Source organism: Camelus bactrianus, chromosome 5 (genome assembly GCF_048773025.1).
Source record: "Camelus bactrianus isolate YW-2024 breed Bactrian camel chromosome 5, ASM4877302v1, whole genome shotgun sequence".
NCBI classification, from domain to species: domain Eukaryota; kingdom Metazoa; phylum Chordata; class Mammalia; order Artiodactyla; family Camelidae; genus Camelus; species Camelus bactrianus.
Window position 1 is genome coordinate 43,899,553 of NC_133543.1, and position 17,975 is coordinate 43,917,527.

Sequence of the window (17,975 nt, forward strand, 5' to 3'; positions counted from 1 at the left end):
AATTTTTTATGCTGAAAACCTGTTAATTTGAAGGCATTATACTCTTAAATTTGCAATTCCATTTCTTCCGTAAAGACTTGGGAATGCATTTTAAGATGTATATATTTTTTTCCATATGAATTTCAGGTCATCATACAACAGAACCTAATAGCTCTCTAACATTCTGATTTATAAACAGGTATTTTCACTCTTTAACCAGGGTGGCTGTCTGCCATATCAGCAATTTGAGAACAATATAAGATGGAGCAACTATAATTTTGGATCCCTGAGGTGTTGTTTCATGGACGTGTTCTTACATGCTGAATTTAGATTCCTATTGTCAGACGTTGGAATGGGTCCATGGAGACTGGCTGGGAACTCAGTGGGAGAACCACAACAATTTCATTCATTCTAAAGAGGTCTCATATGCAGGAATGGTGGAAATCATGGCCTGCTAGTTCACTGCCCCAATTAAGGACCTTAAAGAGAAATTATAACTACTGTATTCTAAGTGGCATATTTATTACCACCTCAATTATAGTGTGGAATTCTCCAAATGGCACATCACAACCTGTTGTAATATGGAACAGAACTTCATAGTACAAGCTAGAAGACACCCAGAGTGAAAAATCCAATGTGAAAAATAGATGTTGTAAATTTTAGTTTAGGTATGAAACAACAACAATAGAAGACGTAAGTATTTGTATAAAGAAATGTGTTACACTCATGGACTTTATAATATCAATTATGTTTTGTTACAGTAATTATTGATAGCATGATATGAGAAGAACATTTACCAAAAAGAAATAAACCATAGTAATAGCCAATATATTAATCTTCTAAGCAATATGAGGAATAACAACCCATCATCTCTTAAAATATTTCCATAAAAATAGCAAAACAAAGTTATTTTAAGGATTTAAAACACTAGACTTTAGAAGATGACTACTAGATTTGATATATTTTTGTTAGAAATATTTTGAAATAAAATTTTAAAAATAAAAGTAAATTACAATTTTCAAATGCAAATACTGTACAACACAGCATAAAAATGTTAGCTTGTGTCAAACAACTCCTTAAGTGCTTGTGGTTTTTTACTTTTTTGGCATTGATGTGAAGAACAAAATGGCTCAAAAACTAGTACTCAAAAATTCCCTCTCATCATGCCTTGTGGTCTTCTGTTAGTCAAAGAGAAAATTCTGACTCATTTTTCCAAGATGGAAATATTCTCTTAAAAAATTCTGCTCCAGATTTAAAAAAATCCATCCAGCTTCTTTTTTAATAATTAGTTTTCTATTCCCCTCAACTGAATGCTGTTTTTGTCTTTCACGTTCCCGAGTTACTACTCTTCGTAGAGGAGCTATACAACACATATGCAATTATAGGATGAGTGTGCCATGAAAATGAGTAGTATGACCTTTATATGTTTACTTCCTCATCCTGGACTTCTGGACTGACCCATTCCAGTAGGATGTTCTTAGATATGGGATTTCTTCCTTAAGAATTTTAAATGGTCACCAAAAATACCACCACTACCACCAGCAAAAATTGCCTAATAGTTACAAATTATGCAAAAGGAAGAACTGCTTTAGAAACACACAGCATTCTTTTTTCTAAATTGATATCCTTTCCCTTTGGCTCTCTTGCCCTAATCTCAGTCTCCACATTCTGTACTCTCCAATAACTTTCTTCTGTAGCACAGTGTGGTATTAGATAAGTCAGCCGCTCACTCATAATACTGACAGGGCATTCTGTATTAACATGGTCATAGGCTGGGTAACCATTTTGCCATATAAGACACCACAAGGTTGGTCTGGTTTGAGATCACTAGATCTAGTCCTCAACTAGATCATGGCACTGGCTGTATCTTCTCAAATGGCTAAGCCTGTGGGATTTTACTTTTCCCTTCAATGGGTAGTATTAATTCTGCCGTTCCCACTGGCTTCCCAAACACCAAAGATTAGGAGAGTGAATTAAGGGAAAGGTGAAGAGAGAAGACCTGCAGAGTTTCCCCCAAAAGAGCTAAGCTCTGTTGGAAAGATCAAAGAAGCCCTTCATTGTTCATGTCTGAGACAGAGCTGGCAGCCATCTTTTGGGGAGGGATTTTATTTTGTTTTATTTATTATTAAGTAATTAATTGAAGTATAGTTTATTTATAATACTATATTAGTTTTAACATAGTGATTTTTCAAATTTTTATAGATTATATCCCATTTAAAATTATAAAATAATGGCTATATTTCCTTGTGCTGTACAACATAGCCTTGTAGCTTATTTATTTTATATATAGTAGGTTATACCTTTTAATCCTCTACCCCATCTTGCCTCTCCCCCTTTCTCCTTGACTGATAATCACTGTTTGCTCTCTATATCTGTGAGTCTGTTTCTGTTTTGTTATATTCAATTATTGTTTCATTTTTTAGATTCCACATACGAGTGACAATGTTTAGTGTGTATCTTTCTCTGTTTGCCTTATTTCACCAAGCACAATATCCTCCAGGTCTATACATGTTGTTGCAAATGGAAAAATTTCATTTTTTTTATGACTAATATTCCATTGCATGTATATGCCACATGTTCTTTATCCATTCATCTGTTGGTGAACACTTAGATTGACTCCATATCGTGGCTATTATAAATAATGTTGCTATGAACATTGCGGTGCGTGTATCTTTTTGAATTAATGTTTTCATTTTTTTCCCCAGATATATACCTAGGAATGGAATTGCTGGGTTTAGTTCTCTGAGGAAACTTCATACTATTTTCCATAGTGGTTCCATCAATTTACATTTCCACCAACAGTGCACAAGGGTTTCCTTTTGGGGGAGGGATTTTAGAACTAGCATTTTAATATAATGAACGTAATATTCTGCTGCCCATCATGGTTTTTTTAAATGACGTAAGTCAGATGACCTGGGTTCACTTCCAAATTCCACTACTTAGCTGTTGTGTAACAAAGTTGCTTCACTTCTTTGGAGTTCTAGCTTCCTCATCTATAAAATGTAACTGATGATAGACTTCCTATAGAGAGCTCTTGGAAAGATTAAATGCCATTAAATGTTAGTGCTTAGCAATGCCTGACACTGTTACAATAAGTATTGGCCAAATATCAGCTCCTTTTGGGACGTGCACTTTGTCATTTTGATAGATTCATTTTTAATAATTCACCTGATTTCTTGTAATTGCCACCAGGGGTGAGAAAAGAAACAAATATATTTTCTGACATTATCATATGTAATATGTTGATACTTAATATTACAGTTTTGGCTTGTGTGTTCCATGTGTAGGAGATGAAGAGCGGTAAAATAATTCATGAACTAATAGTAGGGAACATCTGGTTTCCATGGTTGGTCTGCCACTGAGTCTCTGTGGGATCATGGGGTTGTCACCCAACCCCCCTGTTTCTTGGCTTTTCCATGAAAACTCAGTAGTAGTTTCAACCTGCTTGTAGCTCACAGGCTGCATGTATGTCAAACAAAAGTACAGAAACAGGAAAGCCCTATGAGCTGTGAGGGAAGGCATTTCTCTTACAAGTCAAGATGCTTTCATACAGAGCTTCATTTTAACAGTCAACTTACAAACATATGAAAAGATGATAGAGTGAGAAAGGATTCCTGGAGACCATGAAATAATGTTCAATTATGGGGAAAAAAGGCTTTTTCTTACCTTCAACAATTTCCTGGGGGAAATTGGGAATGAGGTTTTCCCTCCCTGGGTGCCCCCTTTGTAATTTGCACATACTTCTCCCTTTTCACTTACTACATCATATTATTTCCAGCTTTTAAAAACAGTGACCGTATCTCATTTCTGTGTCCTTGACATCTTTCTGTCCTTGACAAACACCACAGTGCCTGAGACATATCTAATGTTCAATAAATGCTTGTTGAAGAAATACACTGAAAATCAACACTATTCCTTGCCAGTCTATTTCATTATTTAACAGATTTTGCATGTTCCTTTCTAATTAGCCTAGCTCCTCAAAGGATTAAGTCCAGTCTTTCTTAAGTTGAAATAGAGAACCACTCGTTACCATTTTCTGTAGAGTATTAAAAAATATTGTACCCTTATAAGTAAAATTTGAAACTTTAAAACAGCCATGCACTTCCCAGTACTCCTTGTCCTTCGTTTGTGTTTTATTTTCCTCCATGGAATTTACCCTATATTTATCTTTTTCTAATATTACATAATTCTATTTACTTATATTGATCACAGTCTTCCTCCCCAGACTAGACCACAAACTCCAGGAGGGCAGGAATTTTGGTCTGTTTTAATCCCTGATAGAGCCTCAGCCCCTGGAAAAGTAGACTCTGAATAAATACGTGTTGAGTGATGGAATGAGCCTCACAAAAACAATGAAACTCTACTTACTCATTATTGTTGCTAATAAAGCATTGAGGAGAAGTGAAATGACTGACCAGCGTAGTAAGCCTGTGTTTCCATTATTTTCTCTAAATCTCTATAACGGGAAGGAAAAACAGTTCTCAAAACTCTAAAGCTTTTAACGAAACTTAGATGTCTGAAGTCATATAAAAACAAAATCCCGCAGGACAGAAGAAGTTGCTAAACTCTGAATTTCTCATAGTTAATCGTATTTAAGTACCGCTCTTATTTTGCTGTGGATGAATTCTTGCTCACGGGCAGAATGAATAGTGAGGATATCACTGCGCAGCCAGCCACAGACAAACTCAAAGGAGGACCATTCCGAGGCAGAGGTGTGAAAAAGGTACTCTGCATCCTGATAGAAGAGCCAGGGTGCATCTGAGAGAGAAATAAGCAATGCAGATGATGTAACAATTACTGAGCAGTATAATGCAGATTTAGATAGGGTATGCTATGATTGACCCCAAATGTGTAATTTGGTCACTCAGCATTAAGAAAATATGTGTGTATGTATCCACCCTCCCACATAAATAAGTATATAATTTGCTCCTCTCTCTTGGCTTATTTCATATACAAAACTTTCATGTGTATTCAAAGGCCTGGAATAGATGCATATTTTAAAATCATGTGTCATGAAAACAGAGTTTAGTTATGATATTAGTCTTTGACATGTTTAATATTTATTAATTTGATTATTTATTAATGATTAATTTGTTAATTTGAACAAATTAGCTCTGGATAGACTTGACTGGAGGAATGTAATAACACAGTTATGGTACATTATAGCACATAATCAGAAATTCAAGAATGGCCAGAATAGTTCTTACCATACTGGTACCAGGGTGGAATCTTGGGTCTCACATCTGCAAAGTGAAAGCAAACCAGTTTGAATGACCTTTATTTATATGTGTACTATCTCTGAGTTACTTCAGGTCTAAACACAATATTTTGGACTTTGATTTTTAAAAGATCATTTAAGAGCCAGGTACTCTGTGTTGTTAGGAAAATTATTAGTTCTCATACTGGAAGAGGTGCCTTAAGCGAGACTTCTGGTTAAAGAAAAAAGGATGTGAACACTTGCTGAGGGCCTACTGTGTGTTACACACTGTTCCAGGTGTTTTCACTTGCTCAGTTGATAAGTAGTTTTGTTTGCTCCTAATATCATACTGACATTTCTTCCAGATTGTACTTGCAAAATACAATATTCCACAACATAAGCAGTTATCCTCCTTTCCTAATAACTAAGCATACTGTGCTTCGGTCATCTTTTTTCATTCCTCCATGATACATTTTTTGCTAAAATAGCACAAATGGTTCATCATAAAGGTTGTTGGTACTGTGGTCCAGGGTGCCTAAATTTTAGACCTCTGTAACTGTTGACTTGGGAAAGTGCTATATATTGTTAGAAAGCAAACAAACACTAAGGATCTTATTAATATTTTTACCTCTTGGAATTTTGCATATCCATTCGTGTTTGGAACCACAGTGGGAGGGTAGCAATGTTTTATTTGCCTTATAAACAGCACAATTTCTTGCATCTTCTCCAAAATCAGTATTGTCTAAAAATGAAGAGACAACCTGCAGCAGATGAAGTTCATTATTCCTTAACAATGATCCCCCACAAAACGTTTCAAAAGATCAAAAAGGCATCCTTGTAAATAAATCACAATAGACTTCTGGAAGAAAGTCTGGTTATGATGCCAGTTAAAGGTTGCTCCATATTTGTGCAAGGTAAGCTAATGAAAATTCTAGCATTTTTTTGAAGATGCTCTTAAAAAAAAAAAGTATGCTACTCCTTTTTCCAGAAGGAACAAGTCAGATAAACTTTCACTGTTTTTCACCGGCAGATTTAGCCTAGCCCTGGGATATACTGGGTAAACTCTGTAACGGCTCAGGGATCTGTCAGAATTGGGTCTCACTTTTGATGTAAATGCTTTTGGGTAACCATGAAGCTTTTAGTCTCTAATCACTAAATTATAAGTCAACCTTAGCTTCAGTCAGGAGTCTATCCAATGCTTTCCATGAATGATCACAAAACAGGGGTATTAATTACAGATTCAACCTTCAGTGATTTAATGACTACCTGACAGAAGAGTAGATGGACCACGAGTAAAATTGAGGTAAAAAAGAATGTTTTGAAACCATCTGTACTCCTCCTCAAGCATGTACACAGTCATACAACAATTCATGTAACTTAAATATATATAAGCTCAGATTCAGAGAATGGCATGAGTCTGATATTTATTCTGTCCAGAGGGAAGTGGCGAGGGACTCAGTCAACTGCTCCGTGGCTTTACCTCATTGGTCCTGAACCAAACTGTCTCCTCCTCTCCTATGACTAATGACTTTGTTTTACCAAAACGCATTCTCAATCTCTACGTACCATATTTTATTTTTCAAGTGCTGCACTGACATTAACCACCCAACTGTGCCCTGTGGTGGCTTCCATTAAAGGGGCAGGTCGACCCTGCTGTGCCCTCTCCGCTTTCTGGGCCTTGGTTTCTTTGTCAGCAAAATAGATGGGTGGGGCTGGGTGATGGCTAAGATCTCTTCCCACTCTCTGGTCCTGATGCCCTTTGCAAAGAATAAGCACTGGGGTGGAAACGTTATCTTTTTAAAACTAGCACATTTGTATTATTTTTGTTCCCACTGTGAGCATATAGCTTTTCCACCAACCCTTTCCTTGCTACAAATTTGAACATCATCTATGTAGCAGGCCTTGAGGTCCCTTTTCTCTACTGATCTTTACTGTTTCCAAGTTCAGCTGCTGATATTTTGCCAACAAGGAGACATTATGACATTGTGGCTTTGGAGGCAGACAACCTGTGTACAAATACTGTCTTTCTTAGGTATTATTTTAGGCAAACTATTTAATCATTCTAATACCCACTATATGGAATCATTGTAAGGATGAGATGAGATCGTGCAGGTGTGCACTCAGCCCAGTGCTCAGAACATAGTTAGGGCTCAGTGAACAGGAGCTGCATTAAATGCTCACTGCAGGCGGTTGCTAGCTCCCAGTTCACAGGTGAAACTGAATAATTTTGGCACGTGCCCTCAGATGGATCTCATTTAATCTAGGATGCTGCTTCTGTGTTTTTCCCCTATCATCTTGAGGAAAACCTGAGAGTTCCTCATTGCACCTGAAAAAAAATATAATTCTGAGTTCCCTCTTTCCTTCATAGAGGTTTTTACACACATGAGACTGAATAAAAAAACTAGTCCTTTTTTTTCCTTCCAAGTAACCTGTTCTGGCTGAGAAGGAGGTGATATTTCTAAGGCTGGCCTTGTTGTCCTTCTAGAGTGACAGAAACTGAAATGCTCTTTTCACTGTAACACAGATAAGAGTCACACACTCACACAATCAGGTGCTGTGCAGGAGTGGGGAGGGCAAAGGAAGCCGGGTATTATTTTGTAGAATAGTTGCTTCTCAGCTGGAGATTCTTCACATGGGAGATGGTTTGGGGGCTTTTCCTGAGATTCTGATTCCTTTTTAAGATGAAATCTTATAGCTGGCCTCAGAACTATCTGGCTAGCTAAGGTTTCTCAGGACCTTGCCAAAATAACTCTTTCAGTACCAAGGTTAGGTCTGAGTCATGGGAAACATGGTCATTATTTCCAGGTTCTCTTGGTTGGTTTACCAAGTGGTTCCAGGACCACCTGCTTTGAATTCACTTCCTTTTCTCTAGTTTGGAAAGACTTACAGGAGTTCCATCAGACCACTCCCAAGAGCCAGCATTCAGTGGGTTTCTTTTATTAAATCCAATCCAGAACTGCCTTTCTTCTGTCCTAAGAAGAGAAGAAACAAAACGTTGGCCCTTCCCATTGAATTACAGCATTATGTAAAAGGTTCAAGAAATATTTTAAAGTACTCAGGTGTGCAGGAAACAGCTGGTGCCACTGGTAGAACTGATAAAGTCAACAAACATTTACTGAACATTTCCTAAAGCAGAACCTGAGCTATGAAATGAACTGAGAGAAGATTTAATCTCACTTCCCATTTCTCTTAGTTTGTATAGTGTGCTCACTGGTGATGGGCAGCTAGGGGAAAGTCAGCCCATATGGAGAACGTGGCTCTCTCATGTTCATTAGGAATGGCAATGCCTTTCAGTTAGGATAGGAACACATGAAAGCAAGTTGGTAAGAAATTAGGGAACATCTTTTCCCTGTAGGACTATTTGTTGACTATTTTACTATTTATACTAATTACTTCGTTTTGATTTGTTGCTCTTTTGTCAAATGTTCATGTCTTCTTTGAAGGTTAATTGCCACCACCCCCATTTAATAATAGGTACACAGCAGATTTGGGGTTTTATTCAGGTCCCAACATAAATAATTCCACAATGAATCAGTCTGAGGCACGGTAGATTAACTTCAGCAGTCCCAACTGGTTAGACTTGGCGAGAAGCCCCATGGAGAACCATCTTCCCTCCTATTAGGTGGAGGACAAATACGTCAAACCTCAGAGCACTCAATAAATCAAGCAATAAAGCCTAATTGTACAACGAACAATCTCACTAAGATAATTTTCTGAGAATAATTTTGAAGAATTAAAGGTTTAAAAGATTCAGAAGTCATGACAGATGCTTTATTTTCCTTAGTGCACAGAGGCAAGCCTCTTCGGAAGCATCCCTTTGTCAGATATTTGAGTTCCTCTGCCCGAACAACACAAATGAAAGTAAAATGTTGCTGAGGAAATGCCAGAATCACTGAGGCCTGTTGCTCACTGCTGTGATTCTAACTCACACGTGAGGTTCTGGCAAGGTGAGAATGCGGCCTTAAAGTTATGCCAGGCGTGTTAATCTCAACGGCCAGGCTGCAGACCCACATCACTCTCCCCAGGTTCAGAACTATTTATTCCTTTCCTCACTGGATTCAGAGTTCTCTATTTTTCCTGCTATTCACTGGCTCCTAGAAGATGAACTGGTATTTATTTCCTCTCTACCAGTTTCCTAAAACTGTATAATTTTAAATAATTGACATAATATAATATGAATATAATAAAGTAGAAATAGAAGAACAGTGCTGTGGGAAGGAGAAGAGGCATATACACTATCTATGAAAATTGGTCTATTTGCTATAATTCAGCATCAGATTTGGCTGAACTCCCTGGCAGTCTGGGCAAAATGTAAAACATACATGATATGGCTTTTGGGATTAGGTGCTAAAGATCAGTAATCTGATAGTCGCTTGACATTCCAAATGTGAGAATTTATATAAATAGAAATCATACAATGATATTTGACGTTACAGCAAACTTGGAAGCACTTTGCATGTGTTGTTTCATGAGGCAAACCTTACAGTATGCCAGTATGAAAGGATGTTTTGCAAGGGGCTGAAGTCAGGAAGCCAAGTTACCATTTAGAACAATGGAGACTATCACATATCCCTTGGATCTGAGGCCCTACATCAGACTAACAATCCAATCAACCAGGAAGCTTCTTGAACTCTTCATCAGCCTCAGAGAATCTGACTCAGTAGCTCTGGTGTGAGACCCGATGGTTCCATGTGAAAAAGTCTCCCAAGTGAGTATGACAATCAGCCAGGTTTAGGAACCACAGTCTCAGTTCAGCGTTTCCTGCAGGGACTAGCAGTTCCATGGGATGTTAAGTGGTCTCAAAAAAAAAAATTTTTTTTTTCTGTCAAAGAAAGTGCTTCCTTCCAGAAGCCTTTACAATGCTAATGTATATGGCAAATTTCCAAGATTAGGCTTTGTTTTGCAAACATATTTGACCACCAAATTCCTGTTTTCCCATGGAGTATTGCATGGGACACATACTGGGAGACGTTGTTAGACTCCCACCTTTGAGGTCATTTTTGTAGATGCTGGAGGTGAATAATTTGATAGATGTTACATATTGACCTTCCTATGGAGTATCCTAAAGAAAACTTATAGGAGAAGGTCAGGATTTTCTCCAAAAAGGGATTCTGGGTTTTCTCTGAGTTTTAGGCAAGTGTTTCACCGAGATTTCAGATTTCCAGAGCTTAGAGCAGAGTACCTGGTATATTAGTTTGTATTAAATAAATGTATGGAGGCATGCACCCCTCCACTCCCAGGGGCGGTATTTTGTCTGTCATGTCTATTGGATTCTCCAGTCAACAATGCTTATAATAGTGTCCCTTCCATAGCAGACATTCCTAAAATATACACTTACTGACAAGAACATTCTAGGTAAAGAGGCCAAGGGTTGGGAAAGTCACTAAAAGAGAACATGATGTATGTCTTTAAATATTTGAAAATAGAATAGATTTGATCTGTATTGCTCTGGTGTACTAGAAAGTTGACATTTGAAACTAGCCTCTAGCAATGGAATGGACTTTATCCCAAGTAAGGAGCACTTTGAAACTGAAAGGAATTATGCAGACAGTAGATGACCACAGGAATGTAGAGGAAGAAATTCCTGTAATGAGTCAGAGGTTCTCCAAGCCCTCTTAAGTTAGTTCAGATTTAAATTTAATTGATTTTCTAACTTCATGGAATTCAAGATTCTGTTAACTTGCAAGATGGATGCAGACAAGTGAACGTCTGTTTCCCCAAATGTAAAATTAGAAGGTTGACTGGATTTTTTTTTTTTTTGAGGATGATGAGTATATGCTGATGGAGTTTTTTTTTTTTAATTAGTGGGTCTTTTTTTCAAACAAAACTTTACATGGACTCCTGTTATATAACAATACAACTAGAAGCGGAGTTGTTTGGACCTGCTCTGGTGAGTTAAGTCAGTGAGCAAGAAACCAGGAGCTCCATCCACTTGGGCCCTCCTGACCTTGGGGCTCTTGGACCCTCAGGATCCTCAGATAACACTTCAAAAACCACTGGGCTAGATAATTTCTGAGTTTGACAGAAAACCTCTAACATTCTGACTTGAGGCACACATAAAAGATTTCAAATATCAAAATTATCATCACGCTGTTCTTTGTTTTATGGAATGAGGAGTTGGTTTCATATAAATATAAAACTAGAGGTATATATTTTTCTTTCACAGCTAGAGGCTAGTTGGTTTTAGACTTAAAACAAATACCTGAGATTTCGAATATCCCAAATACCCCAAGAAGCCATTACCGGGAGACAGAATATTTGCCTGCAACTTTTCCAAAATAACAAGCATTTACCGATTAAATTTTGAATGTAGAAGCTCATTCACAAAATTCTCTTCCTCAATATGGGCAAAGCTTGCAAGATGAGCTCCAAATTCCTCACAAAATGCTTCAGCATCTCTCCATGTTCTTTTCATCAGGACTTTTTCACTATGAAATACCTGTGTAGTAAAAGGGGAAAAAAGTTGACACAACCATAAATAAGGTGAGGCTGTTTAATTCTGGACAAGAAGATTTCAATAATAGAATAGTTGTCATTATTTCTACATTAAAAGCTTGACCCAGTAGGGAAAAATGAACTGGAATGTGTCTAGTCATTGTAAAGCTATTATCTCATTTTATTCTCACGACAAATTCATGAGGAGGCTACGATAGGCTCAGTTTTATAGATGAGTTCCTTGAAGACCCTTTTCCCCCTCTAAATTTCCTGGCATATACTTGTCCCTTAATAAAATGTTTGTCAAGAGGTGAGGAGAATCAGAGGGGTTACAAATTTCAGGTCACACAGCCACAGACTGGCAGAGCTAGGGTTAGACCAGTAGTCCTTAGCTGGGTGATCATGAATCTGTCTGATCTATGGCCGGAAATGAGAAATGAGACCTGGGACCTATGGCAGGTGTGTTTCTAGGGTCTTTGGGTCTTAGCTATGCCTGAATTCTCTGCTGTTTCCCAGCTGTCCTTGCAGTAGCAAGAAGAAGTCAATCAAATGGAGGGTCTGCTTTTGACTTTCCTTAGTATCAAGCGTGAGGGACTGAAGACCCAGAGCTGCAGATCCTGGGCCTCTGCACCTTCCTCATTTTTAACTGCCTGATGCTGTGTCTCAGTCTCTGATGCCAGGTAGGCACCCTGCGGCCAGGCTTCGCCAGACTGATTTGCTGAGACCTGAATGAATAACCCTCCCAGTCCCATGGACCACAGCACAGCCTTTCCATCTTTTAAATTATATGTCAAAACTCACCTCCTCTGGGAATCTTTTCTTGAATCACTTTAGATTTATAAGTCCTACCACTATGCCCATCAAACACATTGTATATCTGTTGATATATCAGGGTGATACACAGTAGAAAAAGCACTGCCCTGGGAGTCCCAAGACCAGAGATTTATTCCAACTCTGTCAATAAATAATTGTGATCTTGGGCAAATCACTTCACCTTGCTGCCTTAGTTTACTCATTTCTAAGGTTTAATTTATTGCTCTGTGAGGTCACTTCTGGGCCTATTATTCCGTGAATTTAATGTAGGATTATACACTTGGACATTTAAACTGAGTGCATTCACAGGTGCTTCAGGCTATAGACTGCAGTATTTCTAGAGATAGAGGCTGTCTCCATTCTGCTCTGCACGTGCCCAGGTGCCAGAGAGCTTTCTGCCAGGATTTTGGAAATCTCTATTTGTAAAATGAACCAAAGACAAAACCACCAAACAAAAACATCATATTTCAAAAATGTATTTCTGAGAAGATTGTAGATACTGATTTAAATCTAGAATCTATAAGCCGATTTGCAAAAAGACATTTCTTCACACACATATATACATATACAGCATATGTATGCATATATACATATATCTGTATATAAACTGTACATGTTAATTTAATCATCAAAGCTGGAAAAGCTATTCTTTGCAGCAGAATAATATTATTCTGTAATAAGGGCTTTATTGATTTGCTTACAAACAATATGGAATTGTACCATTTCAATACCTAGTGAGTGTCTGCCTTGTTCATTTGGTATATGCAGTAAGAAAAATATTGATTGTGGCCTTGTTATCAGTCCTCATGAGGAGGCCTTCAGTGTCACCAGGGATCTGTCAATCCTCTGATTTAAAAATTATTTTGGAATATAACGGAATGGATAGAGACAGCCTACAAATGTTAATTGAGTACCTGCTGTATGCCAGGCACTGTTCTGGAATAAAGGAATTTCGGATACATGGACAGAACTGAAAGAATGTTGGTCTCATTGAGGATGCCCATGTAGCCTTGGCATTACCTTGAAGCAACTGGCCAGGCCAGGCCCTGACTCCCAGTCCAAATAGCAGGGGTGAAAGGGCCATCTCTCTTCCTGCTCAGTTTTCTCCCGATTTTCCACTGACTGCTTGCACAGGGACATTGCCTTAAAGTGCCTACAGTCCTTCACTTCCCAGCGACCAGCGGGACTCCTTCCTCGCATGACAACACAGCCACCACGGTAGCCTGAAAGCAGAAAACAACACTTTTTAGTATCAGATGACTAGAACATTCTGTGCCTGAAAGATGGCTCTTTAGAGTGTTGAATAATTGACATCTTCTAATGAAGCACCCAGACAAGAACAATAAAGGCAAAAAAGGATGCTTTCTTGGCATGGTTATCTCATTTCTCTTCAACTTTGGAGAAAAGAATAGAAGATGGAAAAGTGAGAGAAGAGAGACTGTGGAGCCTGAAATTTGGGCATTTTGAGCTCAGATAGCAAATGATGAGAAATGAGGAGCTATTCCAACTTGGGACCGAGATATCCCCCATATATCATCAAATGCCAACATCTCTCTACTTTGAATTATTGAGCTTTTTAACTGTGCAGAGGAAAATTTAACTTACCATTAGTTGAGCACCTACCTTGTACACTGTGCTTTGAAACCTTACTGTGAAAAATCGGCACTGAAAAATGCACAGTGCTGATTCTCTGGGAAATAGATTCAATAGGAAACATACAGAAATGATGCAATAAGGCAGGCTGCAAGGTACATGACATAAAACCAAACTGTAAACCATGGGAGAGTGGAGAGAATGAGGTCTATTTCAACTGGGATGAAACTCTGGGGGCAGGAAGGGGGGCAGATATCACGGGAAGGGGAAAGACCAGCTAGCTGTAGGCAGAACTCCATTTTATTCTTTTGTGTATGTTTGAGCATTTTGGAAAATGAAATATATTTTTCCATAGAAACAGTTTCTAAATTAAGATTCTCCTGTTTGTCATCAAATCTATATGACTCATAAGACTGCTAAAAATTACACTTTAAATTTCAGTGAATAGTAGAAAACAATCCCATTCCAAAAATAGGATGAAAGTTGAGTAAAAATGAACTTCTTTTTTCTTGAATAGAGTGATCATTCAATTAACTAAATCAATATTCAACAACAACAAGAAACTTTTGCATCTACATCTGCCAGGCTAGGCTGTATATTATTAGCTGCTAGAGATAGAAGGATGAAACAAGGCCAAAAACAAACAAACAAACAAACAACAACAACAAAAAAAACCAAACACCAACTCTTAGTTTAGTGTGAGGTATAGATACATAAATACTTAATTGCAATAAATATAACGTGTGAAGTGCTATAGTAATGGTGTGTTCAAATTTCTGTGAGGAGACGTCAGAAGGGGTGATGGAGTCTGACTTAGGATGTCAGTAAAGGATTTACAGGAAGTGACATTTGAGCTGAGTTTTGAAGGATGAAAAGGAGAAAGGAGTTTTCAAAGGGAAGTGGGGAATTTAAAAAAAGCAAGCGATTATAGATGAAGCATCTGAAGACTTGCAATGATTCTGGACCCAAAGGCACTTTTTAAAATGTAGTCACTTGGTACTACATATTTGTCTTGCTTAACTTCCCTTCAGAAATAACGGCTTCCGTTTTTGTAGATACGGGGTAACTGGCATTATCCTTATCAGCCATATTTTGGTTGTTTTATGCTGATAGAAAGACTAGGGAGACGAAAAATGAAGGGTGGAAGTGAGAAGGAAGAAGGCGGAAGATGTACAAAAAGCCTCTTATAAAGGAATGGAAAAGAGTTTGTGAAAGAGGAGAAAGAATAAGGATGCTAAAGAACGAGGATTTGTGTCTTCAGCTACCTGGGTGCACACCCTGTGTTAGGTACTGGGCATCACGGCCATCTGCAGTAAGTCACACTCTCATATGTGTGTGCACACTGATCATCAAGGAGACCATCGAAGGTGTAAATGACCAGTCGTAAATAAGAAAACAAGACTGTATGACATATGGAAGAAACGGAAGTCAAGAGAGAGTTGGTGCATACAATGCCATCAGTCAGCTCCATTGGCCAGAAGAGCTAATCAGTGGTCAAGATGAAGGGATGGGAGTGAGGCAGGGGTCAGAGAGCAGGGCATGCCACTACCCCTACCATGGATGGAGCGTTGCAAGACTAGCGAGTGTAATTTTGGAATGCAGCTCACAATCTAGCTGAGTCATGAACAATAGAGGAGATGCTGCCTGCTCTGTGCAATGAAATTCTAATGAAATTCAACTGTGAAAATCCATGTGGAAGCCCCAAACCTAATATGTATGTTAATGGAGTTGTTCTAGTTGAAAGAGCAGGGACCAGATTCCTCCATCCTTCCTTCCCAGCAGACTTTGACTTAGAGCCTGAAGTCTGGGGTTCTAGTCCCAGCACAAACATTTAGTAACTCGAAACTCAGACAGGTTAATTAACCACAAGAAACCTTGTCTAAAACCTGGGGGCAATCATTCTTTTTCTTCTTGTGGGTTTTCATGAAGATCAAATAAAGTAATGTATTAAAAAGCTTCCCGAAAGATACAAAGAGCTAAAACCATCTCTAAGATGTTGCTTCTATTCTTATTTTGACTGTTTTCACTGCAAAGGCTGAAATTTTGTGGCATGAGTTCTGCCTGAATGTTCAAAGAATTTTTAAAAAGCTCAAATCAGCAAGTTTAAAATGTAATACACTGTTTTTTGTTGGTCTTGCATTTTGTCTTACTTTCCCACATCAGACAATGATTAAATAGCTTTGGTTTTAGACACTATAGATATTCAACTCATCTTCATTAGCGGAGAAGGAGATGTTTGTGAACAGCTATGAAGATGAAAAGTGCTGCAGGAGTGTTATTGGTATTTTAAAGTGGTTAACTTAATGGAACATTTGACCTAAATTTTACAGTCTCAGCCCCAAAGAAGCAGTAAAGTGGTATAATAAAGGGAGACTGGGCTAAGGGAGTTATAAACCAAATTTATAATCTTATGTTGTGGGGATGCTTGCAAAGCCAAGTAATAAGGGTAGGGTGTGGGAAGGAGCATAGGTGGTTTTTCTCCCAGAGAAAATTGTTCTCAAATTTGATAACTCATTTCCCATTGGGGAAGAAAAGCTATCATCCTATTCCTGAGTGGTGAATCTCACATTTGAACTGATTCTCCTTACCTATCTTTTCCTCCCTCTACCCCGCTTCCCTCTCTCTGGCAAACATGAATGGGAATATTTTCAGTCAATTAAGAAATTCCAATTCACTATCCTAGTCTCTTCAATCTGGCAAAGCAATTTAGCCATTTAGGAAATTGAACCGAGCTGGGAAAGCCTCCATCTTCCACTTCTTGGACCATATACCTAAAAACAAACAAAATCTACTTGTGGTCTCAGGGCAGGAGGGAACCATAACTGGGTCTTCTGATAAATATTTGACTCGAGCTCACTGTCCAGTAAGCAGGTGGAGACTACCTACTTAGTTTTCCATTCCCTGCAACAACCCTTTCACATCCTTAATCTCAAGCCCTGTGCCCTCCCGTCTCTCTCCTATCCTTCCACGGAGAAGAGTGAAGCTATTGAGGCAGGGAAGGTGAGCGTTCATGGAGTTCTGCATATCTGCCCAATACTGCGTTAGGCATTTTATAGTCTTTTCCCTATTTAACTTCAAAAACTCTTTGAGGTGGATGTTCGTATCTACAGTTTGCTAGTGGAAGAACCGAGGCACAAAAATGTAGGAACTTGCCTCGGACTGCATAATGCTTGACGGTTTGATCTAGAATTTGAAGTCAGATTTAACTGAAGCTCCATGAGACAATGTCAAGACACAGAGGAGTCGGGCATTCAATAAACAGCTGTTGAAGGGATGATTGAATCTTCCCCTTGTATTCTGCTCCTCCATTTCCGTGGAGCTCCCTCTCTTTCCCCGGGTAAGGCTTCTCTCCTTCATGTGACCATAGCATTTCCTTGAAGATCTACTGTCACATTTTTTACCATGTATGATAGTTACTTATATAATTATAAAAGGACATAGAAATACCAAAAGGGTGCTCAGAAATGAGACCAAGTTTGTCCTCATTTATGTGTTGGTTCATTTCATAATCTGATGAGCCTTGAAATGGATAACTATCCATCTACCTGCTCACTGGACAGGCTTCTTGTTGCCACGCGTAAGGCACTTTCAAGAAAACAGATCTGACTTGCTCTACTGGGATCCCATTTTCCTTGTTACTGATGGAAGATTCCATTGATGTGGGACAGGTGGGTAAATGCTCTGGAGTTCACCCATATGAGTGAAACATGCCCTTTCTGCAGTAATATCTAGATCTAGACACAAAACTTCAGTCACAGAGCCGGAGTTATGGATAGATGCAAAATTGTGGTCTCAGTTTCTTTTTCTCTATGAAACACCTGTGAAACTCTAATATGACCTGGAAAAGCTTTTTTTGAGTACCTTAAAGGATGGACTAACCTGATTTCCTTCACAATAGAGCAGCCTCCATTTGTGTTGAGTCTTTAAACTAAGTACAAAGTACATTTGAATTTTGAAT

The 17,975-nt window shown here is 38.4% G+C and overlaps 1 protein-coding gene across 3 annotated transcripts in view; it reads right to left on the reverse strand.

Annotated features, from left to right (window-relative positions):
- Nucleotides 1-17,975, reverse strand: part of PLA2R1 (phospholipase A2 receptor 1) — a 104,164-nt gene that overhangs the window by 28,111 nt on the left and 58,078 nt on the right. For all 3 annotated transcript variants that reach the window (XR_012507000.1, XM_074363767.1, XM_074363766.1), the window contains exons 12-17: nucleotides 13,445-13,647; nucleotides 11,470-11,615; nucleotides 8,064-8,148; nucleotides 5,805-5,937; nucleotides 5,187-5,222; nucleotides 4,580-4,737 (exon numbers count right to left, since the gene is read on the reverse strand). Coding sequence is in view for 2 of the 3 variants with exons in the window: in XM_074363767.1 (XP_074219868.1) it covers nucleotides 4,580-4,737; nucleotides 5,187-5,222; nucleotides 5,805-5,937; nucleotides 8,064-8,148; nucleotides 11,470-11,615; nucleotides 13,445-13,647 (761 nt within the window). In the remaining variant the exon portion in view is untranslated. The remainder of the gene's footprint in view (nucleotides 1-4,579; nucleotides 4,738-5,186; nucleotides 5,223-5,804; nucleotides 5,938-8,063; nucleotides 8,149-11,469; nucleotides 11,616-13,444; nucleotides 13,648-17,975) is intronic.